Below are 20,609 nucleotides of genomic sequence, written 5' to 3'. Positions count from 1 at the left end.
AATAATAATAATAATAAACATTTACGGTGCTCCGCCCATGCAGCCAGGCAGGACGGCGGCGGTGCGTGTCGTGCAAAAGAGAGCACCAACGGGCCTGCATGGGTGTGCATGCAATATATACAATGGGCACATTATGTGTGTGCTCCGTGGGGTGAGGTGAGGGCGAGAGTCCATGCAAGGGGACACACACACAGAGAGTGAGAGAAGGACGAGTGTGTGTGCGGGCGGTGCATGGCGCTCTCTCACTCACTCTCACGCGGCCACCACCGCAGCAGCAGCCGCACACGCAACAACAACAAGAAGAAGAAGCAAAAGAGGGGAGGTGGTGTGGGAGACCGCGGTGCCGCCGTCACTGTCGGCAGGCATCGCTGTATTATTTGTTGTAGCAGCTGCTTCAGCTGGAATTTTTTTCGTATTGTCATATTTTTTTTCATCGCTTTCCTCTACTTCTTTCCCTTCGGCATTTGATTCCGTCGCAGGTTTTTGAGTTCCCTCTGTATTGAGCCTGTCTGCTTCATTTTTGACAGTATCGGTGGCGGTTGAGAGTAATGTTGGGGTTGATTTGTCATGACCGTCGGGTGTTACACCCTCTTGTTTGTCTGTAGTGGAGGCGCTGTCATCCTCTTCCGAATCACTGTTTGACTCTGTGGTCCCTGGGTCATCTTCTGGGTGTAAAACCGGCACGTTTCCTTCACGGTTGTGTTGTGCTTCCACTGGCGGTGTTGGTGGTCCTCCCGTTGGTTTTGCTGCTTCATCTTCTGTTGCTGGTCCTCCCGATAGTGGCTTCGGTGTCTCTTCCGGTGTTTTTTCCAATTCTTCCAGTTCGCTCCTTGGTGCTTGTAGAGTTTCTGCTTCCGCCGGTGTTATTACATGAGAAGATTGGCCGGCCTCATCTCGGCTGCCAACGTACTCCTCACAAATACGCTCACCTTCAGAGTCGTCAGGTTCCCCTGAAATCTTGCGACAAAAAACTTTACAAACCACCCTCATCGCATCGCGTATGCAGTCTTTCACCGCTGACTCATTCACCGTCCCATCCTCATTAATGTACTTTTTGTCCGTCGCACATTCGTTCTTTAGCAACTTTTCCCAATTAACAACCAAATACCCATGCGGAACATTTTCACGACCGGTAACGTCAGGGATAGACGATACCACCGCCGCACCACAGCACCACAGCACGCAGAGGGCACACACCAGCAGCACACGGCCAGTCATCATCGCCATCACTCCTGTCACTTGCGTGCAGCCTTCAGCACAAACCAACGCCCCGTCAGCGCAGAAGAAGTAAAAGAAAAGACAGGTCACACAGCCACCGCACAGTGACAAATGCCAGCCCACCAGCAGCAACAAACACACCATGAGGCAGTTGGAATCAGTAAAAGGCAAAAAACACAAACACACACCGCCCTAAAGCAATCAATCAGCAAGAAAAACAAACAATTAAAAACACGAGTAAAGAAGCAACAAAAAAGTAAAAAAAGCAACTGCAGAGTTTGGCTCCAGCGTGCATGCACCCACACACAGAAATGCGTCCACGCAAACACTTATATGCGTGTCGTGCATATGAGTGTGTCCGCAATGCGTTCAAAATGGCGGATGTGGTGCACAACGCGGAGCACACAGCACGGCAGCAGAAGCAAGCAAAGCAAAACAATCATCATAATTACAGTTACTTTATACATCAGACCACAGTAGACGTACACATGTCCCCGTGGCTGAGTGCTGGCACGCACAGCCCGCACACACCTCTTCAGCCCACAGCGGTGTACGCCAGCGCGGATGCGGCGAGCAGCAGCGGGGCACACACCCACGCAGAGCTGCTGAGGCTGCCGTCGATTTCGCGAAGACGTGACGGTGCGCGGGTGGTCGTCGTGGTTGGCGCCTCCGTAGTCGTAGTAGTTGGTGCCTCAGTCGTAGTGGTGGTCGTGGTCGTCGTAGTTGGTGCATTTGATTCCTTATGTTGTTCATTTGACGTGTTAGTGTTCGTATTTTCAGTCTTTTCATTAGTGGATTGCCCATCTTCTTGTTCCTGTACCTTATTGGAATTACTTTTTGACTGTGCCGTTCCGGTTACTGTAGCCGTTTCCTGTGACGTATGAGTCGGTGTATTTGGTTTCTGTATCTCCTTCCCTTTTTTCTCCTGGCTTCTTTGTGGCGAAGGAGAAGTTGTAAGAAGCGGATCCGTCACATGGCCTGGGTCCTCCTTCTCGTCATCCTTTGAAACGGTTTCTTTTTCGGTTGCATCTTCTTCCTCTGTAGCGCACACGGACGGGCAGCAGCACAGGGCGAGCACCATCAGGGCGCACAGCAGACGGCACATCGTCATCATCGTGAGTGTGGTCGTTCAGTGGTGTGGAGCTGATCTGCACAGTGAGGGACATGGAGAGCAACAGGGGAGACGAGAGGTGCGGCAGACACACACAGAGGGCACACCACATGAGGAGAGGGCAGCAGCCAGGCATGCACCGTACGCCGCACACCACGCACGACACACACTCCAATCCACGGCAGCAGGCACACACACACACAGCCCTGCCGCAACACCAACACACAGATGGAGGAGGGGGAAGCAAACAGGAGCGGCACACAAGGCTCCACCGCATGTACATACGGCGAGAGCGGTCCGTCGTGCCTGCACCCCTCACGGAGGACACGCACACACACACAAGAGAAGGTGCAGCGCACACAGCAACACAAAAGCAAAGTAGCAATAAAAAATGAGAGATCCCCGCACACCACGTGGATTGTTGGTCCACGGGAAGCGCAGCCAATATTCATCACTAAAATAATTCAGTTGTGTTTGGCCGTCGTTCATATTCGGCGCACACCACTTCATGCAGGCCTGGGAACCACCGCAGCAGCAGAAACACAACCAAAAATGCTCGCAACTAATGGAATAAGGCAAGCAACCATTTAGTTGTGTTTCTGTTTGGATGTTGGCAGATGTCTGCATGCGTTGTTTTTTGTTTTTGTTTTTAAAGAGGGCAAACCTTCATGCCTCGGTCGTGTGTTGAGGATTTCTGCAGGGTGCAAAATTTGTTTTCTTTCCTCTTGTGAATGTTTCTTGTGTTGGTGCAGCCAATAATTCGGTTTGTGTTGTTCCTGCCTTTCGCCGGTAAAGTGTTGCAATAGATGTTTTTCCTTTCGTTGCGGTGGCACCTGATTCCTCACCGTTTATTGCGGTGGAAATGAAAATATGTGAGTGGACTCCCACGCACCAGAATGCACCTTCGCTCTTATTTATTGCTGCATGGAAGGGCATGTGTGTTTGGTGGTGTCTCGTCCATATATTTTGTGGGTGTACATTCCCCTGCAGGCTGAGGGCGGGATGACGCTCCGTCGCGGTGCACTTCCCTCGCATGCCGCCCACTGTGATTCATCATGCATCACCTCCTCTCACATATTCCGTGGTGCCGCACCGTTGATATTATTGCAGCCGCTGTGATCCCGCATACTTCACGCATTTGATTGTGCCACAATACATCCGCTCGTGTGGCCGCCGCATCCAAACAGCGGTGCCCAACACCGTGAGCGGCATTCCACATCCTTGCATGTCCCAACGCAGTGATGTTGGACTGTCAGCCAGGCGTCAGACAACAACAGAGTCTTGTGCTGGCAGTACAACACACGGAGCTGCAGTGAATGACTCGGGCGGCGACGCATCTATTCGTCGCAAAGCAGTGAAAAGGAGTCGGGCAAAATAATGCCGGCTGCATTCACGACACCACATCCACAGCCAAAGCATGCGACGTGATGTGTGTTTCACTGGTGCTGTGAAATGCCTGCAGACGACGTCACTAGTGGAGGCACACCACCCATGATCAGCGGACAGACAATAATCGGCATGGGAGGCCACAAAAGGCAGCAACGACGCCAGCAGCAGGAGCAGCTCTCTCTCTCTCTCTCTCTCTGTTGCCTCCGAGAAGTAAATATTCCGCCAGCCACAGCCGACTGTGCCATCGTGACACTCCATGCACGTCGTGGCTGCGTCAAAGCATCCTGTTCCCTGCTGCGCCTCAAAAGATGCCTCACTCCGTCCACTAAGTGCATCGATGCGGGCCGTGCCTGGGCTGTTCGTGAGGACCACAACGATGTGAGGGTCACCGAGTCGCAGCATGTTTGTTGTGAAGTTGTTGCATGGCACCTGCCCACACACACGCAGCGCCTGCATCCCTCCCTTTTGTGTCCGCCCTCTGCCGGAGTGGCCACACACACGGGCAGCAGCAAAATCACTTCACCCTCGACGATCCAAAATCAACACCAACATCCCTCGCGACGCAAAGGTCTCAGTTGCCAGCACGGGCTTCCTGCCGCCCTGCCATCGACGCTGAAACACGGCGCAGTGCACGCACTTATTTTCCTCGTGTGCAGTCAGCCGTTTGCTTCACACATTCTTCGATGGGCTGACGCCCACAAAAGCACGCCACAAAAGGCCACTGTGATCGCACAAGCTCTTGCGATGAGCGTCGGTGTGTGCATGGACCCGCTGCTCACACGTGCTGGCAGGCAGCCTGCAGCCGGTGCCCTCGTGCCATTTCATCGGCTCCAGCACAGAAAAAAGAAAACGGCCCATTCCCGATGCACTTATTCCCACCAGCAGCACCAACACGCTGGTCGCCAGCCGTCATTCCTCAGCACATCCAGGAATGCTGAAAAGTGACGTGGAACTGTCAGCCAGCAATGCCACAATCCCGCACACATGTCGGCTCCACCAGAGAAGACACACAAACTACAAACAACACCCTCCACGTGTCATCCGAATATCATTCCGACACACCGCGACACGCCAAACAGAAGTATTCGTCAACCCAACGCACCTCCCCACACAATCACATAGTCCACGCACCACGCACGGCAGCAGCCCACACGCGGTCAAACAAATGTTCTTCGGATCAGTGTTATCCACGTGCTGCGGTGGGAAGTAAACAAAAGAGACGGGCGGCCAAACCCCAAAAGAGTGCCACGACTGGCCGCAACCCAACGGAGCGCAGCCACTCAAATGAATTCAGTTCTAATGCCATCAATCTCCTACCTTCTCCCACAAAAGTCCCACAAAATTAACATCAAATGCACTGTTAAATAAAGCCGCCCTGCAACACCAAACAAAGCCGCAATGCCTCCTGCTGCCATCCGGTCCGTTGTTGTCGCCTTCACGGGAACAGACGCCCATTGGCTATTTAAAACGACGTGCTACACCTGCAACGCATCTCCTGCGCTCTGAGGCGCACGTGCCTCACTGCCACCAGAGACGCCCACGCACCGTCGGTACGCACCACATTGTGAAAGAAAAAGGAATACACCAGAGTGAAAACGAGGCACCCGCTGGCAACCGCGTCGCAGACATCATCACAGGCAGCACCAAAACCGCTGCAGTCAACTGTGGAGTGACGTGCATCAACTGCCGCATGGCTTATTTGGAAGAAAAAACGCGGTGGCTTTACAAGAATACGAGTAGTTGCCACTTCCTCAGCAGGATAAACAATATGAAAACAAAAACAAATATTCAGTCATATGCACTCAAAGCATGCCGCAAATCAAAAAGGCAGAATTGGTGCACTCAAACACAACACAATTAAAACAAAAATAAAAGCCGAAGCGTGGGACGACCAGCGCACACACTCTCATTGCTCCCGTAAAGCAAAACACACACACAGGGAGAGAGAGAGAGGTCGCCCACTCAATGCAATAAAAACAAAACAGAAACAGTTACGGTGCTCCGCCCATGCAGCCAGGCAGGACGGCAGCGGTGCGTGTCGTGCAAAAGAGAGCACCAACGGGCCTGCATGGGTGTGCATGCAATATATACAATGGGCACATTATGTGTGTGCTCCGTGGGATGAGGTGAGGGCGAGAGTCCATGCAAGGGGACACACACAGAGAGTGGGTGAAAGACGAGTGTGTGTGCGGGCGGTGCACGGCTCTCTCTCCCTCACTCTCACGCGGCCACCACCGCAGCAGCAGCCGCACACGCAACAACAAGAAGAAGCAAAAGAGGGGAGGTGGTGTGGGAGACAGCGGTGCTGCCGTCACTGTTTTGTGTGTTCGTCGTATCAGTTGTGTTGGCGGTTACTGTCGTTGCTTTCGTATCTTCCCCAGTCCCTTCTGAGCCTTTGTCTTGATGGCTTTGTGGTGTGGCTGCGGACTCTGGCAACGGAACATTTTTTTGACTTTCACTCGTGGTGCCTTCGCCATCCTGTTCGCGGGAACCAACACCGTCCTGTGGAGGAGGTGGTGAGGGATTTCCTTCCACAATTCCCGCAGGCAGTGTGTTCTCTCCGTTAACTGTTGTGAGTGGATTCTCTACCGCTGGTGTATTTTTGTCGGTTTCCTTTTTTCCTTCAACTTCCGTTTGCGTAAGATTGACATTTAATTCCCGACTGCCAGAAGGAGAAGTGCTCTCTGCGGATGAAATTGACAGTTCTGTTTGCTTCTCACTGCCAATTAACTTCTTTTCGCTGGAACCTGGGCCCAGTGCAACTGTTCCCTCTTGACCACTCTGCCCTCGTACGTTTTCTTCTTCTTCATCTACCGCCCCTCCATCATCATCATCACCTTCTTCAATATCGTCATCAACATCCTCATCATCTTCCTCTGTAGGTGTGGAAAGTGAATTTTCTTTAGCACCTGCTGCTCCACCTTTTAAGTCTTGCGTGCCTTTTGAAGACGTTTCAAGTCCTTTTGATTCCGGCGGAGACTTACCACCATCCTGTTGCGCACCAACTCCCACCCCCGCCTCACATCTACCACCGACACCGCACCACAGCACGCAGAGGGCACACACCAGCAGCACACGGCCAGTCATCATCGCCATCATCACTCCTGCCACTTGCGTGCAGCCTTCAGCACAAACTAACAACACGTCAACGCAGAAGAAGTAAAAGAAAAGACGAGTCACACAGCCAAAGTAACAGCCACCGCACAGTAACAAATGTCAACGCACCAGCAGCAGCGCACACAACATGGGACAGATAAAATCAATACGATTGCGGAACTCGCACACCGTCCCGCAAACCAGAAGTTTAAAAAGCAATAAGAAACAAGAATTCAAAAAAAAAAAAAAAAAACCAGGGGCTCAATTGCACATGCATACGAGTGTGTCCGCGATGCGTTCGACGTGACGGATGTGGGGCACAACGTGGAGCACACAGCACGGCAGCAGAAGCAAGTGAAGCAAAACACAATCATTATTTTCTCTTGCTTTGTACATCAGACCACAGTGGACGCGCGCACAAATCCCCGCGGTTGAGTGCTGTCACGCACAGCCCGCACACACCTCTTCAGCCCACAGCGGTGTACGCCAGTGCGGATACGGCGAGCACCAGCGGGGCACACACCCACGCAGAGCTGCTGAGGCTGCCGTCGACTTCGCGAAGACGTGACGGTGCGAGGGTGGTAGTCGTGGTTGGCGCCTCTGTAGTCGTTGTCGTAGTCGTGGTCGTCGTAGTTAGTGCCTTTGTCGTGGTTGTAGTCGTCGTGGTAATTGGTGCTTTTGTCGCAGTTGTGGTTGTCGTGTTATTTGGTTTTATTTCCGTATTGGCTTTTTTTACACCTTCTCCCGCATTGGCGGCATCTTGTTCCTGTAACGGACCGGGGATTTCTTCTGAAACCTTTCCCGGACCGGAGCCCGCTTTTTCTGACTGTAATGCAGCAACATCCGTATTTAGTCCCAGTCCTTCATCGGGCTCCTCTTCCAAAACCTGTTCCGTCACTTCCACCAAACCTGCTGACTCTTGCGAATTGGACTTCATCTTTGGCTCCGAGATACGACCGTTATCTGGCCCAATTATTGTAGAGGTTATAGTGGTCTCAGTATCATCTTCGTCATCATTTGTTGTCACGCACACGGACGGGCAGCAGCACAGGGCGAGCACCAACAGGGCGCACAGCAGACGGCACGTCGTCATCATCGTGAGTGTGGTCGTTCAGTGGTGTGGAGCTGATCTGCACAGTGAGGGACATGGAAAGCAACAGGGGAGACGAGAGGTGCGGCAGACACACACAGAGGGCACACCACATGAGGAGAGGGCAGCAGCCAGGCATGCACCGTACGCCGCACACCACGCACGACACACACTCCAATCCACGGCAGCAGGCACACACACACACACACACACACACACACACACACACACACATACACACACACACACACACAAACCTGCACTCTTTAATAATTATATTGTGCAATTGTTATGGTCAGTGCATGCGGTCGCACACAAAAGGAGTGAGAAAAGAGGAGACCACTACGGCTGGACATCAGACTGTAGGCTAACAAAAGAACGAAAAGGCAAGAGGGCCGCGTCGCGTCGGCAATCGGTGCGTCACTTGTCTGCAGACCAGGCGTCGTGCGCGATTGTTGTCGCCCATCGTGACGCATACGTCATCGTAGCCCCAGAGGGTGGAACAGCCAACGCCAACCCAAACACAGTTGTCAACACGCCATTGCCACAATCGTGAAGAGCCGGCTGGCACCACACACGGCAAGAGGGACACACCAAGACACGCCATGCACCAAAGGGACGCATCAAGCCCGCAAACAGTGCGCACCGTTCCAACACCGCAGGGCCCTCACGCACGCACGCACCATCCTCCTCCTTCCTTATCTTCGGCTCATTGCCGTCACATCCGACACCTGCCTCTCACAATACCAGAGGGAAACACAAAACAGCTGAAGCTGCAACAACAACAACATTGCCACCTTGTTGCGCCGACGCCACTGCACGAAAGGATGCGCCGACGATGGGAGTCCATCGCGCAGGAGACGGAAAAGAGCCCAACGAGACACCCGGGATCCACACGTTGGCAGTCTTGTCGGGGCTGCCCCAATGCAACTACAACAAGTATTGCCGCAACCACGGAGCCATGCACCCTGACCCACAACGTGTTTTCACAATCAGAACAGCAGGGAGAGAAGGAAGTAAGACACACTGCCCACAGTGCAGCAGAGCACCCGAAACACACACAGCCAATCAAAAACGGATGCAAAAAATTGGGAAGGCAGAAAAATAAAAGGGGTGCATACAGATTAAAAGCCGAAGCAAAAAAATTATTTGAGGTCCACATTCTCGCAATGACACACACGCACAAAAAAGGCAAAGTCACAAAAACAAGCAAAAGTGTAAAAGATAAAGCCGCATGCACCAATTACGGAGGCAGAGGCAGTCGTCCTTGTCCTTGAGAAAAACAGCTACTGGCACGATCCCGCATCCATTGGAACACATTTCCTTTACTTTGTACTCATGATTAGAGTACGGTGATTTCCCCTCGTCCCAATCGCATCAAAAAACGTGTGTATACATGTGGTGCTGGGACCTGTCTTTTCTCTCCATGTTACTTCGTTCACACACAGTTTTCACGGAAGTTAAACCCTCTAAGCAATAAAACAAAAATACATTTTCCCAGAATAACAAACAATGCAATAAAAACCGGTCATTTTGCCCATCCCCCGCAAGCAAAAAAGGAAATGGGAAATGCAGTGAGTGTATTATACTGTTATAGCTACGGTCTTGCACATCTTGAGTGCGGGGCCAATGTGCCAATTAAATACTGTAGCCCTGCCGCAGTTTGATTGCGCCCAGCCGCCGCGGCTGCTCAAAGAGGCACCACCACTACTGCCGCAGCGACCACAACAAGAAGCACAAAGGGAATGGGGCCAGCAGTAGCAGCAGCCACACAACAATCACTGTCGGCCTGCTGTACCAACGCATCGGGTATCGTCTGAAAATCGTTGCTGTTGACGGACGGAACCGAAGTGACAGGCGCGGAGGCACTGGGAATCACTGCTGGGCAATCCGCCCGCGGGTCGCCCTCCGCTCGTGCAACGTCCTCACCGGGTGATGGCGAAAAAAAAAAAGCGTCGGGGCCGGAGGCTCTGTTGGCTCCCTCGCTTCCACTGCCAGGTCTCCTCCCTCGCCGCTGAGTGTTGTCCTCACTTTCGGTCCGCACCCCCGGATCACCCCTCAGACCGGCATGAAGGCCACCACCAGCGACACCCGCAGCCGATGCACCGGGAGGCTCCTTTTCAATGGAGGCACCAGACGCCACAGGAGACAACTGTGGACGAGTATTCTCCGGAGAAGGCGACCCTGAAGCAACCGCAGACTTTTCTGCTTCCTCCTCTTGCTCGTCACCCTGTCCACCCACCAACGCACTCGGAATGACAAGACTGCTGCCGTTGGCGGCAATGGTGCACACCTCGCCGTACGTGGGCACTTGATCTTCTCACCTTTCCTAAAATATTTCAACGTCACTGGGATGTCAGTGTTCTCAGGGCAAGGCTGAAAAACACTGCTGCCGAGGTGCCTCTCCTTCACTGTGCCCTCCTCACACGACACCTGCGCGCACACTCCCTTGACGCTTTTATGGCCATCACCGTCCTTCGTCTCCAGTAATTCCGCGTCCAGGCACCACGAGCCGCCGCCAGTCAGCGACCAAGGGAGATAATACACATTTTCGTCCAAGCACGTCCTGTACGTTGTCCCAGACGATATTTCTTGAAATTCGGAAGATACGACAGGGCAAACGTCCTTATCCACCAGACTCCCCTTGTCCTCAACGATGCTTGCGGTGCACGTCCCAACGTGACGGCGGTCGGAGGTGCAGCGAAGCGTCTCTGTGTCTTTAGCATCGCAAAACATGTGAGGATACTTGGCGGCAAGATTATCGGTTGTATTGCACTTCTTCTCCAGGAAGTCGCAGCCACTGCGGTGGCCCCAGCTCATCGGCTTCGCCATGCTCCAATTCACGCGGTAGTATCCCATATCCTCAAAAACCGCCATCGTCAGAGCCGTGTAGTAGCCGGCACCAACTGTGGGAGCCATCAGCTCGTCTAGCGCGTGGCGTCCCTTCCAGTGAGGGATCGCTTTTTCCCGAGGGCCATCTTCGTCCTCCAGCTCCATGCCCTCGAGAGAGTCACAACCAAAGTGCGCTTTCGTCTTCTCCTGAACGTGCTTCCCTGCCACCATCCTGCGGTGCTTCCCACGCACACTTCTCTCTGGCTTCTTCACCAGGCTCTTTTCTCTCATGCTCTCCTGGCTGAACCAAAGTGCATGCGAAATTTCGTGTGCGGCAACGCGAACACTCCACGCCGTGTCAGTCATGTACTTTGAATCAAAGTTCATGGCGCCAATGAAAGCTCAAAGATCACTCAGTGTGTTACACGTGGCCGCCCACACAGCCCTGCTATTCATGCCTGATGGCCTAGCAGCAGCGTAGATGATAAAACCTGCATTCGACACACCGTCACTCTTGTGCCTGGTAGGAACCGTAAAGTGGCTGCACGGTCCATTCATAGCCCTCGGTACAGTTATCGTCCCACCAGTGGGTTTCACAATTAGTCGCTCAGCGTGCAGTTTGACGGCACCGAAGAGAATCTTTCAAGTGTGCGATTGTTTATTTGCCTCCGTCAAGAAATGCTCTGCTGTGCATGACACCCTTTACCCCAATGCATTGTAGCACTCATCCCCTCCCTCTTCGCAGTACTTCTTCTTCTTGTTCGTGCCTCTCTCCAGATCCTCCGTGGACACCGCAATGCGGATCGGCTCCCAGCCACTGTCGTCATCCTGTGTGGCGACAGTGTACGCCTGTATCGCACCCTGTCCCTTGCGCGGCACCTCACGCACCACCGCAGTCGACAGCGGGCCGTTCTTCCTCATCATCACGTCAAACCCAAAGCGGTATTGTGTGGCGGGTGCATCAGCAACACACCCACTGGCGCAACACATCAGCAGCAACACCGCGAGTGGGAAAGGCGGTGTGGCGTGGCTGGCGCATGACTTGAGTAAATGCATTTTTTGGTTTCGTGTGAGTAGCAGCGGCAGTGCAGCCTGGATGCGGGAGGAGAGAAACAAAGGAAAAAGAAGAGTAAGAAAAACAAAATGGCTTGGGACCAGTAATGCGTCAGAATGCGGCCCACGCAGCGAAGTAACAGGAGACCACAGAGGCGGCCATACACACAGCATGTGCACCGACTCCGTCAATGGGAGAAACCTTCTATCCGTCGTTGTCGAGAGAACGTCCATCACCGTCGCACAGAGTCCTCACCAGCCGCAACGCTCCATCCACGCGGGGTGTTTGGTCTGCTCTTCTCGTGGTGTCGCAATATTTGTATGATCGGCCACTCAACATCCGCCAACGGCACAGCACCAGTCCCAGGTGCAGGAGCATCGCACAGCGCCCTCTCCCAGCAGATCATACCCTGTTGCATAACCAAACGGCAACTCCAATTGTGATGCGCAGCCCTGAAGCGGAGATACAAAGAGTCATGCGGACGGACCTTCTTTCACTGCCCTCCTTTCGGGGAACTCGACAACAAGCGTGCCGGCGGTGCGATCATTATGACCGTTCCATCCGCACTGCCACTGGCCAAGGGGTTACTGTGAACTCGCCGCGTAGAGGTCACCGTGTCCGCCGTTGCTCTCCCGCCACCCCACAACCCCGCCGGCACTTCCAACAGAGCGGATCGGAGCGTCGACAAAGGCAGCCACAGGCGCCAACGCACCGAGTCCAATGGTGCCCGCTGCGTCATTCCAAGGCGCGCCGAGAGCTCCTCTAGCAGTGCAGGGGCAGCCCGCTTGTGTGCGGCATGGCGTGTGTGTGCGTGTGCTGCGGCAATGTCGGCTGCCTTGTCCGTTGTGGCCAAATGGGCTGCGGAGCACAGCCTGAGGCTCGACGCCGACGGGAACGGGGCCGCTCTGTTCCGCATCGCTTCAAACAGAAATTCTGACGAGGACGCTGCCGACCATCGTCTGGGCGGTGGGAACCCACGCGTGAAGTCGCACCTGGTGGTTCTGCTCGGCAATGCGATTGATCGACACCTCAATTTCGGTTTGCACGTCACCGCCGCTGCAGGGCAGACCGTGCCACGCCGCCGTCAGCCGCGGCTGGGCGCAGGAGCTGGTGCGTCCCATCACATCATGCGATCCCTTCTGTCTGGTCGGATGCGTCCACACTGCGTTGCACCACGGCGGCGAGGCAATCGCACCGTGTCCGGCCCCCACTCACCTCCACAGCCTGGGAGTGCGGCACGGCGACAGCTGCACAGCATCGCTCGGCCCACGCGCATCAACGAAGGATACTTCTGTCCACCTGGCAGCCAATCTAGCACTGCTGCGGAGGATCATTGGGTTTCGCGCACCCACACAGCACGAACGCCTCACACGTCTCCGGTATATTGAAGACGTGCGTGGCGCAATCCGCTTGGAAACCGCACCTTTGCCAATACTTGGGAAGGCAGCGACGACCATTTCTCTGCCGGGAGATGCCGTCCTCAACGGACTGCGACGCGTCCGCCGCCGCATGGAGATCTCCCCGGACCGCATCCGCGCCCCTCATGCTGAGCACCGCGTTGTTGTCTGGGGTACTGTGAGCTGCAGCGGGTTGGGCGTCCTCCAGCCACGGCACGCCAGGGACGCCCTGGACGGTGTCAGACGATCGGCCGTTGAAGCGGCCTGCGCCTCTCTGGGGCCATGTATGTGGATCCGCCGCGCTGCCACTCGACTCTCCGGACAGCCGAGCTCCCTGTGGGGCCTCACCGCACAGCTGCTGGCAGCCTTGCATGCTCCAGCCGAGCGGAGTGTCCTGCCACTGAGCATGGCCACGGACAGTTCCCAGTTCCCCGCCTGGCAGCAGCATCCCAATCGCCCACACGAGTTCCTACCGCCACAGACTCCCTCTCGGCGATGGAGGCACTCCGCCTTGGCCCGCTGGCGGTGCACGACGACGTCAGCGAGGAGATTCGTGCCGTGCCACTTTCACTGGTGGATTGAGGCCGCGCGGTTGGCTCCACATTTCTCCCATGACACTGCGGAATCCCACGCAGCGTGACAGCGGACGCTGGTGCCGTCATGGCACGATCTCTCCCGCAGGACTGCGTCAATGCCTAGCACGTGGACTCTCTCACTGCAGTCAGGCGACGGAACTCGAAGGACGTCCAGGAGGAAAAGGAAGGCGCGCACACCGCGTGACAGGCGGTTGTCGGTGTGGCAGAACTCCATATCTGGTGTCGACACGGAAATCGTTCCCCGAGTGGCGGCACGGCGCGCAGGCGCGGTGCGACTCCTGCCCTCTCTTCGTCAGGCCTGCGCACGCGCCATGCAGATCACAAGCAACCCTTCTGTGTCGGCTGTGCCGTCCCTTCCCAACCGAGGATGACGGCCCGCCTCCGCCGGAGCTTCTTCCCGACGTGAGCACCGCAACTCCTTTCCGACCAGCGAGCGGCGGATTGACGTCCTCCTGCCGAATCTTTGGCGGAGCGCATTCTTCCGTCCACAATATGAGGGCACATGCCTGACGTGCTCGGCCTGGCGTTCCGATACTTTGAGAGGGCTTCACATGCGGATGCCACAATGGCGCCACCGTCTTCCTAACAGGCGCCTTGCGCGCAGGTCGCCACCGAAGTTGCCAATCATGCCAGCAGGCAAGAGACGCAGGAAGCACAAACGCGGGTACTCGAGATGGACCAGGGGCTTCCGCCACCGCCTCATCAGAGACGCCACGGGCTGCTGATCCCCGACGGACCACAGGAGACTCCGCTTCATCCACTGCGGGAATGCCCTCATTGGGAATTTTGACTGCCCCAGCCCGCACGACGGCCCGTTTGCGACGGAATACTTGCCACTTTTGTACGGACGGTTTTTGCGCAACTCACCTTTCATTATAACAGTATCCAACAACAGCAAAATGACAAGCTGCTTTGTGATGAATATTGGCTGCACTTCCCGTAGACCAACAATCCACGTGGTGTGCGTGGATCTCCTTTTTTTATTGCTACTTTGCTTTTGTGTTGCTGTGTGCGCTGCACCTCCTCTTGTGCGTGTGCGTACCCTCCGTGAGGGGTGCAGGCACGACGTACCGCTCTCGCCGTACGTACATGCGGTGGAGCCTTGTGTGCCGCTCCTGTTTGCTTCCCCCTCTTCCATCTGTGTGTTGGTGTTGCGGCAGGGCTGTGTGTGTGTGTGTGTGCCTGCTGCCGTGGATTGGAGTGTGTGTCGTGTGTGGTGTGCGGCGTACGGTGCATGCCTGGCTGCTGCCCTCTCCTCATGTGGTGTGCCCTCTGTGTGTGTCTGCCGCACCTCTCGTCTCCCCTGTTGCTCTCCATGTCCCTCACTGTGCAGATCAGCTCCACACCACTGAACGACCACACTCACGATGATGACGACGTGCCGTCTGCTGTGCGCCCTGTTGGTGCTCGCCCTGTGCTTCTGCCCGTCCGTGTGCGTTGCGCAGGATCCTGAAACGGTTGAAGAGCCTGCCGAGACGACGACGACCACTACAACACAGCCACCGGACTCTAAAACTCACCCTAAGCCTGAAGTTGATGTGAAGGGAACCGGCATCTATTCATCGCCTCCTGAATCAGGATGACAGGGGAAGGATCAGTCAGTACCACACGCACCACCAGTGACTAAACCGGCTGGAAAGCCAGGAAAAGATGCCGGAGCGGGACAACGTTTGACCGGTACGTCACCAATATCGGAAGTGGCTGCCAGTGCGTTACAGAAACAAGGTGATAAAGGTACGACAGGGTCACAAAGTGGCCAAAGTATATCCGAGGAACAAGCTGATATGAACTCCGAAGCTCTTTCCAAGACAACCACGACCACTACAACACAGGCACCAACCACGACCACGACCACCACTGCGCCAGAGCCACCAAGTGCTACGACTACAGAGGCACCAGCTGTGTCGGCCACCCTCGCACCGTCACGTCTTCGCGAAGTTGACGGCAGCCTCAGCAGCTCTGCGTGGGTGTGTGCCCCGCTGCTGCTCGCCGTATCCGCGCTGGCGTACACCACTGTGGGCTGAAGAGGTGTGTGCGGGCTGTGCGTGCCAGCACTCAAAGCCACGGGGACATCTGTACGTCTACTGTGGTCCGATGTATAAAGTAACTGTAATTATGATGATTGTTTTGCATTGCTTGCTTCTGCTGCCGTGCTGTGTGCTCCGCGTTCCTTCCCACATCCGTAACTTTGAACGCATCGCGGACACACTCGTATGCATGCGCACTGGAGCTCCTGGTTTGTTTTTTCTTTTTAATTATTGGTTGTTTTTTTTTTTTTTTTTTTTTTTTTTTTTTTGCCTTTTAAATTTTTTGGCGGGGCGGTGTGCGAGTTCTGCTATTCTACTGATTCCAACTGTCTCGTGGTGTGTGCGCAGCTGCTGGTGTGTTGGAATTTGTTACTGTGCGGTGGCTGTTGCGTTGCTGTGTGACTTGTCTCTCTTTTTGCTTTCACTCTGCGTTGACGGGGAGTTAGTTTGTGCTGAAGGCTACACGCAAGTGACAGGAGTGATGGCGATGATGACTGGCCGTGTGCTGCTGGTGTGTGCCCTCTGCGTGCTGTGGTGCGGTGTCGGTGGTAGATGTGAGGCGGGGGTGGGAGTTGGTGCGCAACAGGATGGTGGTAAGTCTCCGCCGGAATCAAAAGGACTTGAAACGTCTTCAAAAGGCACGCAAGACTTAAAAGGTGGAGCAGCAGGTGCTAAAGAAAATTCACTTTCCACACCTACAGAGGAAGATGATGAGGATGTTGATGACGATATTGAAGAAGGTGATGATGATGATGGAGGGGCGGTAGATGAAGAAGAAGAAAACGTACGAGGGCAGAGTGGTCAAGAGGGAACAGTTGCACTGGGCCCAGGTTCCAGCGAAAAGAAGTTAATTGGCAGTGAGAAGCAAACAGAACTGTCAATTTCATCCGCAGAGAGCACTTCTCCTTCTGGCAGTCGGGAATTAAATGTCAATCTTACGCAAACGGAAGTTGAAGGAAAAAAGGAAACCGACAAAAATACACCAGCGGTAGAGAATCCACTCACAACAGTTAACGGAGAGAACACACTGCCTGCGGGAATTGTGGAAGGAAATCCCTCACCACCTCCTCCACAGGACGGTGTTGGTTCCCGCGAACAGGATGGCGAAGGCACCACGAGTGAAGGTCAAAAAAATGTTCCGTTGCCAGAGTCCGCAGCCACACCACAAAGCCACCATGACAAAGGCTCAGAAGGGACTGGGGAAGATACGAAAGCAACGACAGTAACCGCCAACACAACTGATACGACGAACACACAAAACAGTGACGGCAGCACCGCTGTCTCCCACACCACCTCCCCTCTTTTGCTTCTTGTTGTTGTTGCGTGTGCGGCTGCTGCAGCGGTGGTGGCCGCGTGAGAGTGAGGGAGAGAGAGCCATGCACCGCCCGCACACACACTCGTCCTTCACTCTCTCTCTCTCTGTGTGTGTCCCCTTGCATGGACTCTCGCCCTCACCTCATCCCACGAAGCACACACATAATGTGCCCATTGTATGTATTGCATGCACACCCATGCAGGCCCGTTGGTGCTCTCTTTTGCACGACACGCACCGCTGCCGTCCTGCCTGACTGCATGGGCGGAGCACCGTAACTGTTTCTGTTTTGTTTTTATTGCATGGAGTGGGCAACCTCTCTCTCTCTCCCTGTGTGTGTGTTTTGCTTTACGGGAGCAATGAGAGTGTGTGCGCTGGTCGTCCCACGCTTCGGCTTTTTGTTTTGTTTTTCATTGTTTTGTGGTTGAGAGCACCCATTCCGCGGGCTGCGTGTGTGTGTTTGTGTGTGATGATATGAGTAATTTGTGCGTGTGTTCTATCTGCCTCTCTCTGCCGTTGCTTTCTTCTGACTCTCTTGTGGCGTACAGCTGCTCTGCAATTATAGGCGCTGCCAAACACACAAGCACATGCACACACATGCCGTGCTTAAAACGCTGAGAATGCACGCACGCACAGGATTGTGGCTGCGGAGGCCCTCGCGAGGGGCGAAGAAGCCTGCGTTTTGTTGTTTTGTGTGTTGGTGTTTCTCGGTGTGTGCACACGCGTGGCGAATAACGACACACCCGCCGTGGCTCCTGCTTGTAGTGGCAACAGTCGCTGTGTGTTCCCGGTGCACTGTTCTTCCTTCTCGTTCCGTGTGTCTGTGTGCGTGAGTTGTTGTTGTTGGAAGCGACTGCGATGCGGATGATGCCATTTACTTTGCATGGGTGGCGGTGCTTGTTTTTTCACCCCTTTTTATTATCCTGTTTTTCTTCATTTCTTTTACTCTCTTACGAAGAAAGAACACAAACGCGAAACGCTACCGTGAAATTGGAAGGCACTGAAAGGACCAACAGCACACACACCGCCCACACACACATATTTGTATGCTCTCACGTGTTGCTGCAGTGAAGGCACCCCGCACACACAACCGTCGCCGCGTGACCGGATCCAGCGGAAGGAGGAGGGAAGGAAGAGAGGGCGAGCAGCGGAGGCCCAACATGTCCCGGCGTGTGTTTACTTCCGCGGCGCTGCTCCTCCTCGTCGTGATGATGTGCTGCGGCAGTGGTGGGGCTGCATCCGCTGATGAGAAGCAGTCAGAGGCAAATCCAAATTTTGAATGGAATGACATCCCTAAGGATGTAACTGTGGAGTCGTTGGGTGTTCCTGGTCTTGTAAAAGTGGGGAGTGACGTGTTTGCCGTTGCCGAGGCACAGTGCAAAAAGGATGAAAAAGAGGATTTTTTTACTGGCATTGCATCCCAACTTCTCACGATGGATAAGGATAACGGACCGGAGGAAGTGCTGAAGGATGTCAAAAATACACAATTTCTGGAGGAAGGCACTTCCACAGAGGAGGAGAACAGAGTAGATGTGAGCCGACCAACAGCCGTTGTGAAGGAAAATGATATTTACATGCTTGTTGGAAAACACAGCCATGAAAATCTCGCTGAATGTAAGGCTGCGTCTGACGCAGTCAAATCCGGACTATTGCTGGTGAAGGGTCAGGTCGTTGGTGGAACCGGCAACAACCGAATCCATTGGAAGGAGACTGACGGTCTACCGTGCACTCTAGGCGACCAACACAACTCCTTGAAGCAGCTGATTGGCAGCGGTGGATCGGGTGTCAAGATGAACGACGGTACGCTTGTGTTCCCAGTGGAAGGCACGAAGAAGGATGGAAAGACTGTTTCGCTGATCCTATACTCGAAGGATGCTGTGGGTGGGAAGCTGTCGAAGGGGATGTCTGACGGTGGCTGCAGGATTCCCTCCGTCGTGGAGTGGAAGGACAAAAAACTCATGATGATGACTGCGTGTGGTGATGGCCGCCGCAGGGTGTACGAGTCCGTTGACAAGGGGGATTCGTGGACGGAGGCACTCGGGACACTCTCGCGCGTGTGGAGCAGCAAAAAGGTCGGAAGTGAGAAGGCCGTTAGGAGCGGGTTCATCACAGCGACGATTGAGGACAGGGATGTGATGCTCGTCACTCTGCCGGTGTATGCCAATAAGGCTGATAAAGAAGTAAATGTAAAGGGCAGACTCCATCTTTGGCTGACGGACAATACGCACATTGTTGATATTGGGCCGGTATCCGTGGAAGGAGACGATGAGGTTGCCGCCAGCTCCCTGTTGTACAGAAGTGGAGATAATAATGAGTTGATTGCACTGTACGAAAAGAAGGGCGATGCGGAGAAGCCACCACTCGGTATGGTCTCTGTGCGTCTGGCTGAGCAGCTGAAGCGGGTGAAGGAGGTGCTGACGACATGGAAGAAAGTGGACGAACGTGTCTCCCAGGTGTGCCCCACTTCACTTGCTCTGAAGGATCCCTCAGCTGACACTGACTGCAGCGCTGGTAAGATCACGGCTGGGCTGGTTGGCTTTTTGTCTGGCAACTTCTCTGATAACAAATGGAGGGACGAGTACCTTGGGGTGGACGCCACAGTAAAGGGTGGTGCAGCAGAGGCAACAAAGACTTCCGATGGTGTGACCTTCCAGGGAGCGTGGGCGGAGTGGCCCGTTGGCGCGCAGGGGGAGAATCAGCTGTACCACTTTGCGAACTACAAATTCACTCTTGTGGCGACGGTGTCCATCGACGGTGTGCCGGAGGGAGATACTCCCATTCCTTTGATGGGTGTGAAGAGGATGAATGGTGTTAAGAGTACTGTACTTCTGGGGCTGTCGTACAACAACAGAGAAAAGAAGTTGGAACTTTTGTCCAGTGGCGGGAAGGCGTCGGAGCTCAGCAGCAATTGGAAACCAGGGAAAACACACCAAGTGGCCATTGTGCTGCAGAACGGCATCCAGGGCTTTGTGTACGTCGATGGTAGGCGTGTGGAAGGTGCGCCATTTGATATGAAGGATAAAGGTTCGAAAGGGATCTCCCACTTCTACATTGGAGGGGATGGAGGCAGCGCGTGGAGCCGACAAGACGTGCCCGTGACGGTGACGAACGTCCTGCTGTACAACCGACCGTTGAGTGACAATGAGCTTACTGCGCTTAACACAATCAAACTTTCCATTCCACAAACAGCGGAAGCTGGAGAAACGGATGAAGGTACCGCTCTTGATGGTGGAGCACACGGTGATGCCAGCAATTATTGCGGAAGCGGACTGCTGCCATCGCTGCTTCTTCTGTTGGGACTGTGGGTGTTTGCGGCTCTGTGAGGAGTGACTGACTGCCGCGTGGGGCACTTGCGACCTCCCCAGCAGCGACACACACACACCTGGTAATGAACTTCTCTTGTTAAATAACTTTTATTAACTTTTCTCCTTGTTTGCTTTGCTGTGCGATTTTAATTTATTTGTCTTTTTTTCTTTTTTCTTTGTTG

The 20,609-nt window shown here is 54.3% G+C and overlaps 8 protein-coding genes and 2 pseudogenes across 8 annotated transcripts, besides 18 other annotated features; 3 read left to right on the top strand and 7 right to left on the bottom strand.

The window, feature by feature from the left end:
- Window positions 1-21: part of a sequence feature (T-rich) that runs on past the window's edge.
- Window positions 1-7,439: part of a sequence feature (areas not merged during assembly with more than two copies in the genome that could not be assigned to a particular haplotype) that runs on past the window's edge.
- Tc00.1047053507237.100 (mucin-associated surface protein (MASP), putative) lies at window positions 253-1,227 on the bottom strand (the record flags this gene model as incomplete). Its single annotated transcript, XM_814481.1, has 1 exon — window positions 253-1,227. The coding sequence occupies one exon, from the start codon at window positions 1,225-1,227 to the stop codon at window positions 253-255; it is 975 nt and encodes a 324-aa protein (XP_819574.1).
- On the bottom strand, window positions 1,754-2,332 carry Tc00.1047053507237.89 (mucin TcMUCII, putative; the record flags this gene model as incomplete). Its single annotated transcript, XM_814499.1, has 1 exon — window positions 1,754-2,332. The coding sequence occupies one exon, from the start codon at window positions 2,330-2,332 to the stop codon at window positions 1,754-1,756; it is 579 nt and encodes a 192-aa protein (XP_819592.1).
- Window positions 1,866-1,944: a microsatellite.
- Window positions 3,893-3,914: a microsatellite.
- Window positions 5,939-6,817, bottom strand: Tc00.1047053507237.80 (mucin-associated surface protein (MASP), putative; the record flags this gene model as incomplete). Its single annotated transcript, XM_814480.1, has 1 exon — window positions 5,939-6,817. The coding sequence occupies one exon, from the start codon at window positions 6,815-6,817 to the stop codon at window positions 5,939-5,941; it is 879 nt and encodes a 292-aa protein (XP_819573.1).
- Window positions 6,541-6,589: a microsatellite.
- On the bottom strand, window positions 7,281-7,910 carry Tc00.1047053507237.70 (mucin TcMUCII, putative; the record flags this gene model as incomplete). Its single annotated transcript, XM_814479.1, has 1 exon — window positions 7,281-7,910. One exon carries the CDS (start codon window positions 7,908-7,910, stop codon window positions 7,281-7,283), a length of 630 nt encoding a protein of 209 aa, XP_819572.1.
- Window positions 7,393-7,514: a microsatellite.
- Window positions 7,440-7,506: a sequence feature (haploid, non-Esmeraldo-like haplotype).
- Window positions 7,507-8,443: a sequence feature (heterozygous, non-Esmeraldo-like haplotype).
- Window positions 8,097-8,158: a microsatellite.
- Window positions 8,444-12,331: a sequence feature (areas not merged during assembly with more than two copies in the genome that could not be assigned to a particular haplotype).
- On the bottom strand, window positions 9,963-11,777 carry Tc00.1047053507237.60 (annotated as a pseudogene).
- On the bottom strand, window positions 12,284-12,706 carry Tc00.1047053507237.40 (uncharacterized protein; the record flags this gene model as incomplete). The annotated part of the gene is made up of 1 exon (XM_814478.1): window positions 12,284-12,706. One exon carries the CDS (start codon window positions 12,704-12,706, stop codon window positions 12,284-12,286), a length of 423 nt encoding a protein of 140 aa, XP_819571.1.
- Window positions 12,332-13,286: a sequence feature (heterozygous, Esmeraldo-like haplotype).
- Window positions 13,287-15,222: a sequence feature (areas not merged during assembly with more than two copies in the genome that could not be assigned to a particular haplotype).
- Tc00.1047053507237.30 (uncharacterized protein) lies at window positions 14,331-14,921 on the bottom strand (the record flags this gene model as incomplete). Its single annotated transcript, XM_814477.1, has 1 exon — window positions 14,331-14,921. One exon carries the CDS (start codon window positions 14,919-14,921, stop codon window positions 14,331-14,333), a length of 591 nt encoding a protein of 196 aa, XP_819570.1.
- Tc00.1047053507237.24 lies at window positions 15,151-15,807 on the top strand (annotated as a pseudogene).
- Window positions 15,223-15,320: a sequence feature (haploid, non-Esmeraldo-like haplotype).
- Window positions 15,321-16,246: a sequence feature (haploid, Esmeraldo-like haplotype).
- Window positions 16,049-16,079: a microsatellite.
- Window positions 16,247-18,219: a sequence feature (areas not merged during assembly with more than two copies in the genome that could not be assigned to a particular haplotype).
- On the top strand, window positions 16,292-17,167 carry Tc00.1047053507237.20 (mucin-associated surface protein (MASP), putative; the record flags this gene model as incomplete). Its single annotated transcript, XM_814476.1, has 1 exon — window positions 16,292-17,167. The coding sequence occupies one exon, from the start codon at window positions 16,292-16,294 to the stop codon at window positions 17,165-17,167; it is 876 nt and encodes a 291-aa protein (XP_819569.1).
- Window positions 16,517-16,565: a microsatellite.
- On the top strand, window positions 18,169-20,445 carry Tc00.1047053507237.10 (trans-sialidase, putative; the record flags this gene model as incomplete). The annotated part of the gene is made up of 1 exon (XM_814475.1): window positions 18,169-20,445. The coding sequence occupies one exon, from the start codon at window positions 18,169-18,171 to the stop codon at window positions 20,443-20,445; it is 2,277 nt and encodes a 758-aa protein (XP_819568.1).
- Window positions 18,220-20,609: a sequence feature (heterozygous, non-Esmeraldo-like haplotype).

The sequence above is a fragment of the Trypanosoma cruzi genome, genomic scaffold (genome assembly GCF_000209065.1).
Source record: "Trypanosoma cruzi strain CL Brener 1047053513145 genomic scaffold, whole genome shotgun sequence".
In the NCBI taxonomy this organism is placed as follows: Eukaryota; Euglenozoa; class Kinetoplastea; order Trypanosomatida; family Trypanosomatidae; genus Trypanosoma; species Trypanosoma cruzi.
Note: the sequence above shows the minus strand (reverse complement) of the source record. Positions and strands in the feature narration are given on the sequence as shown.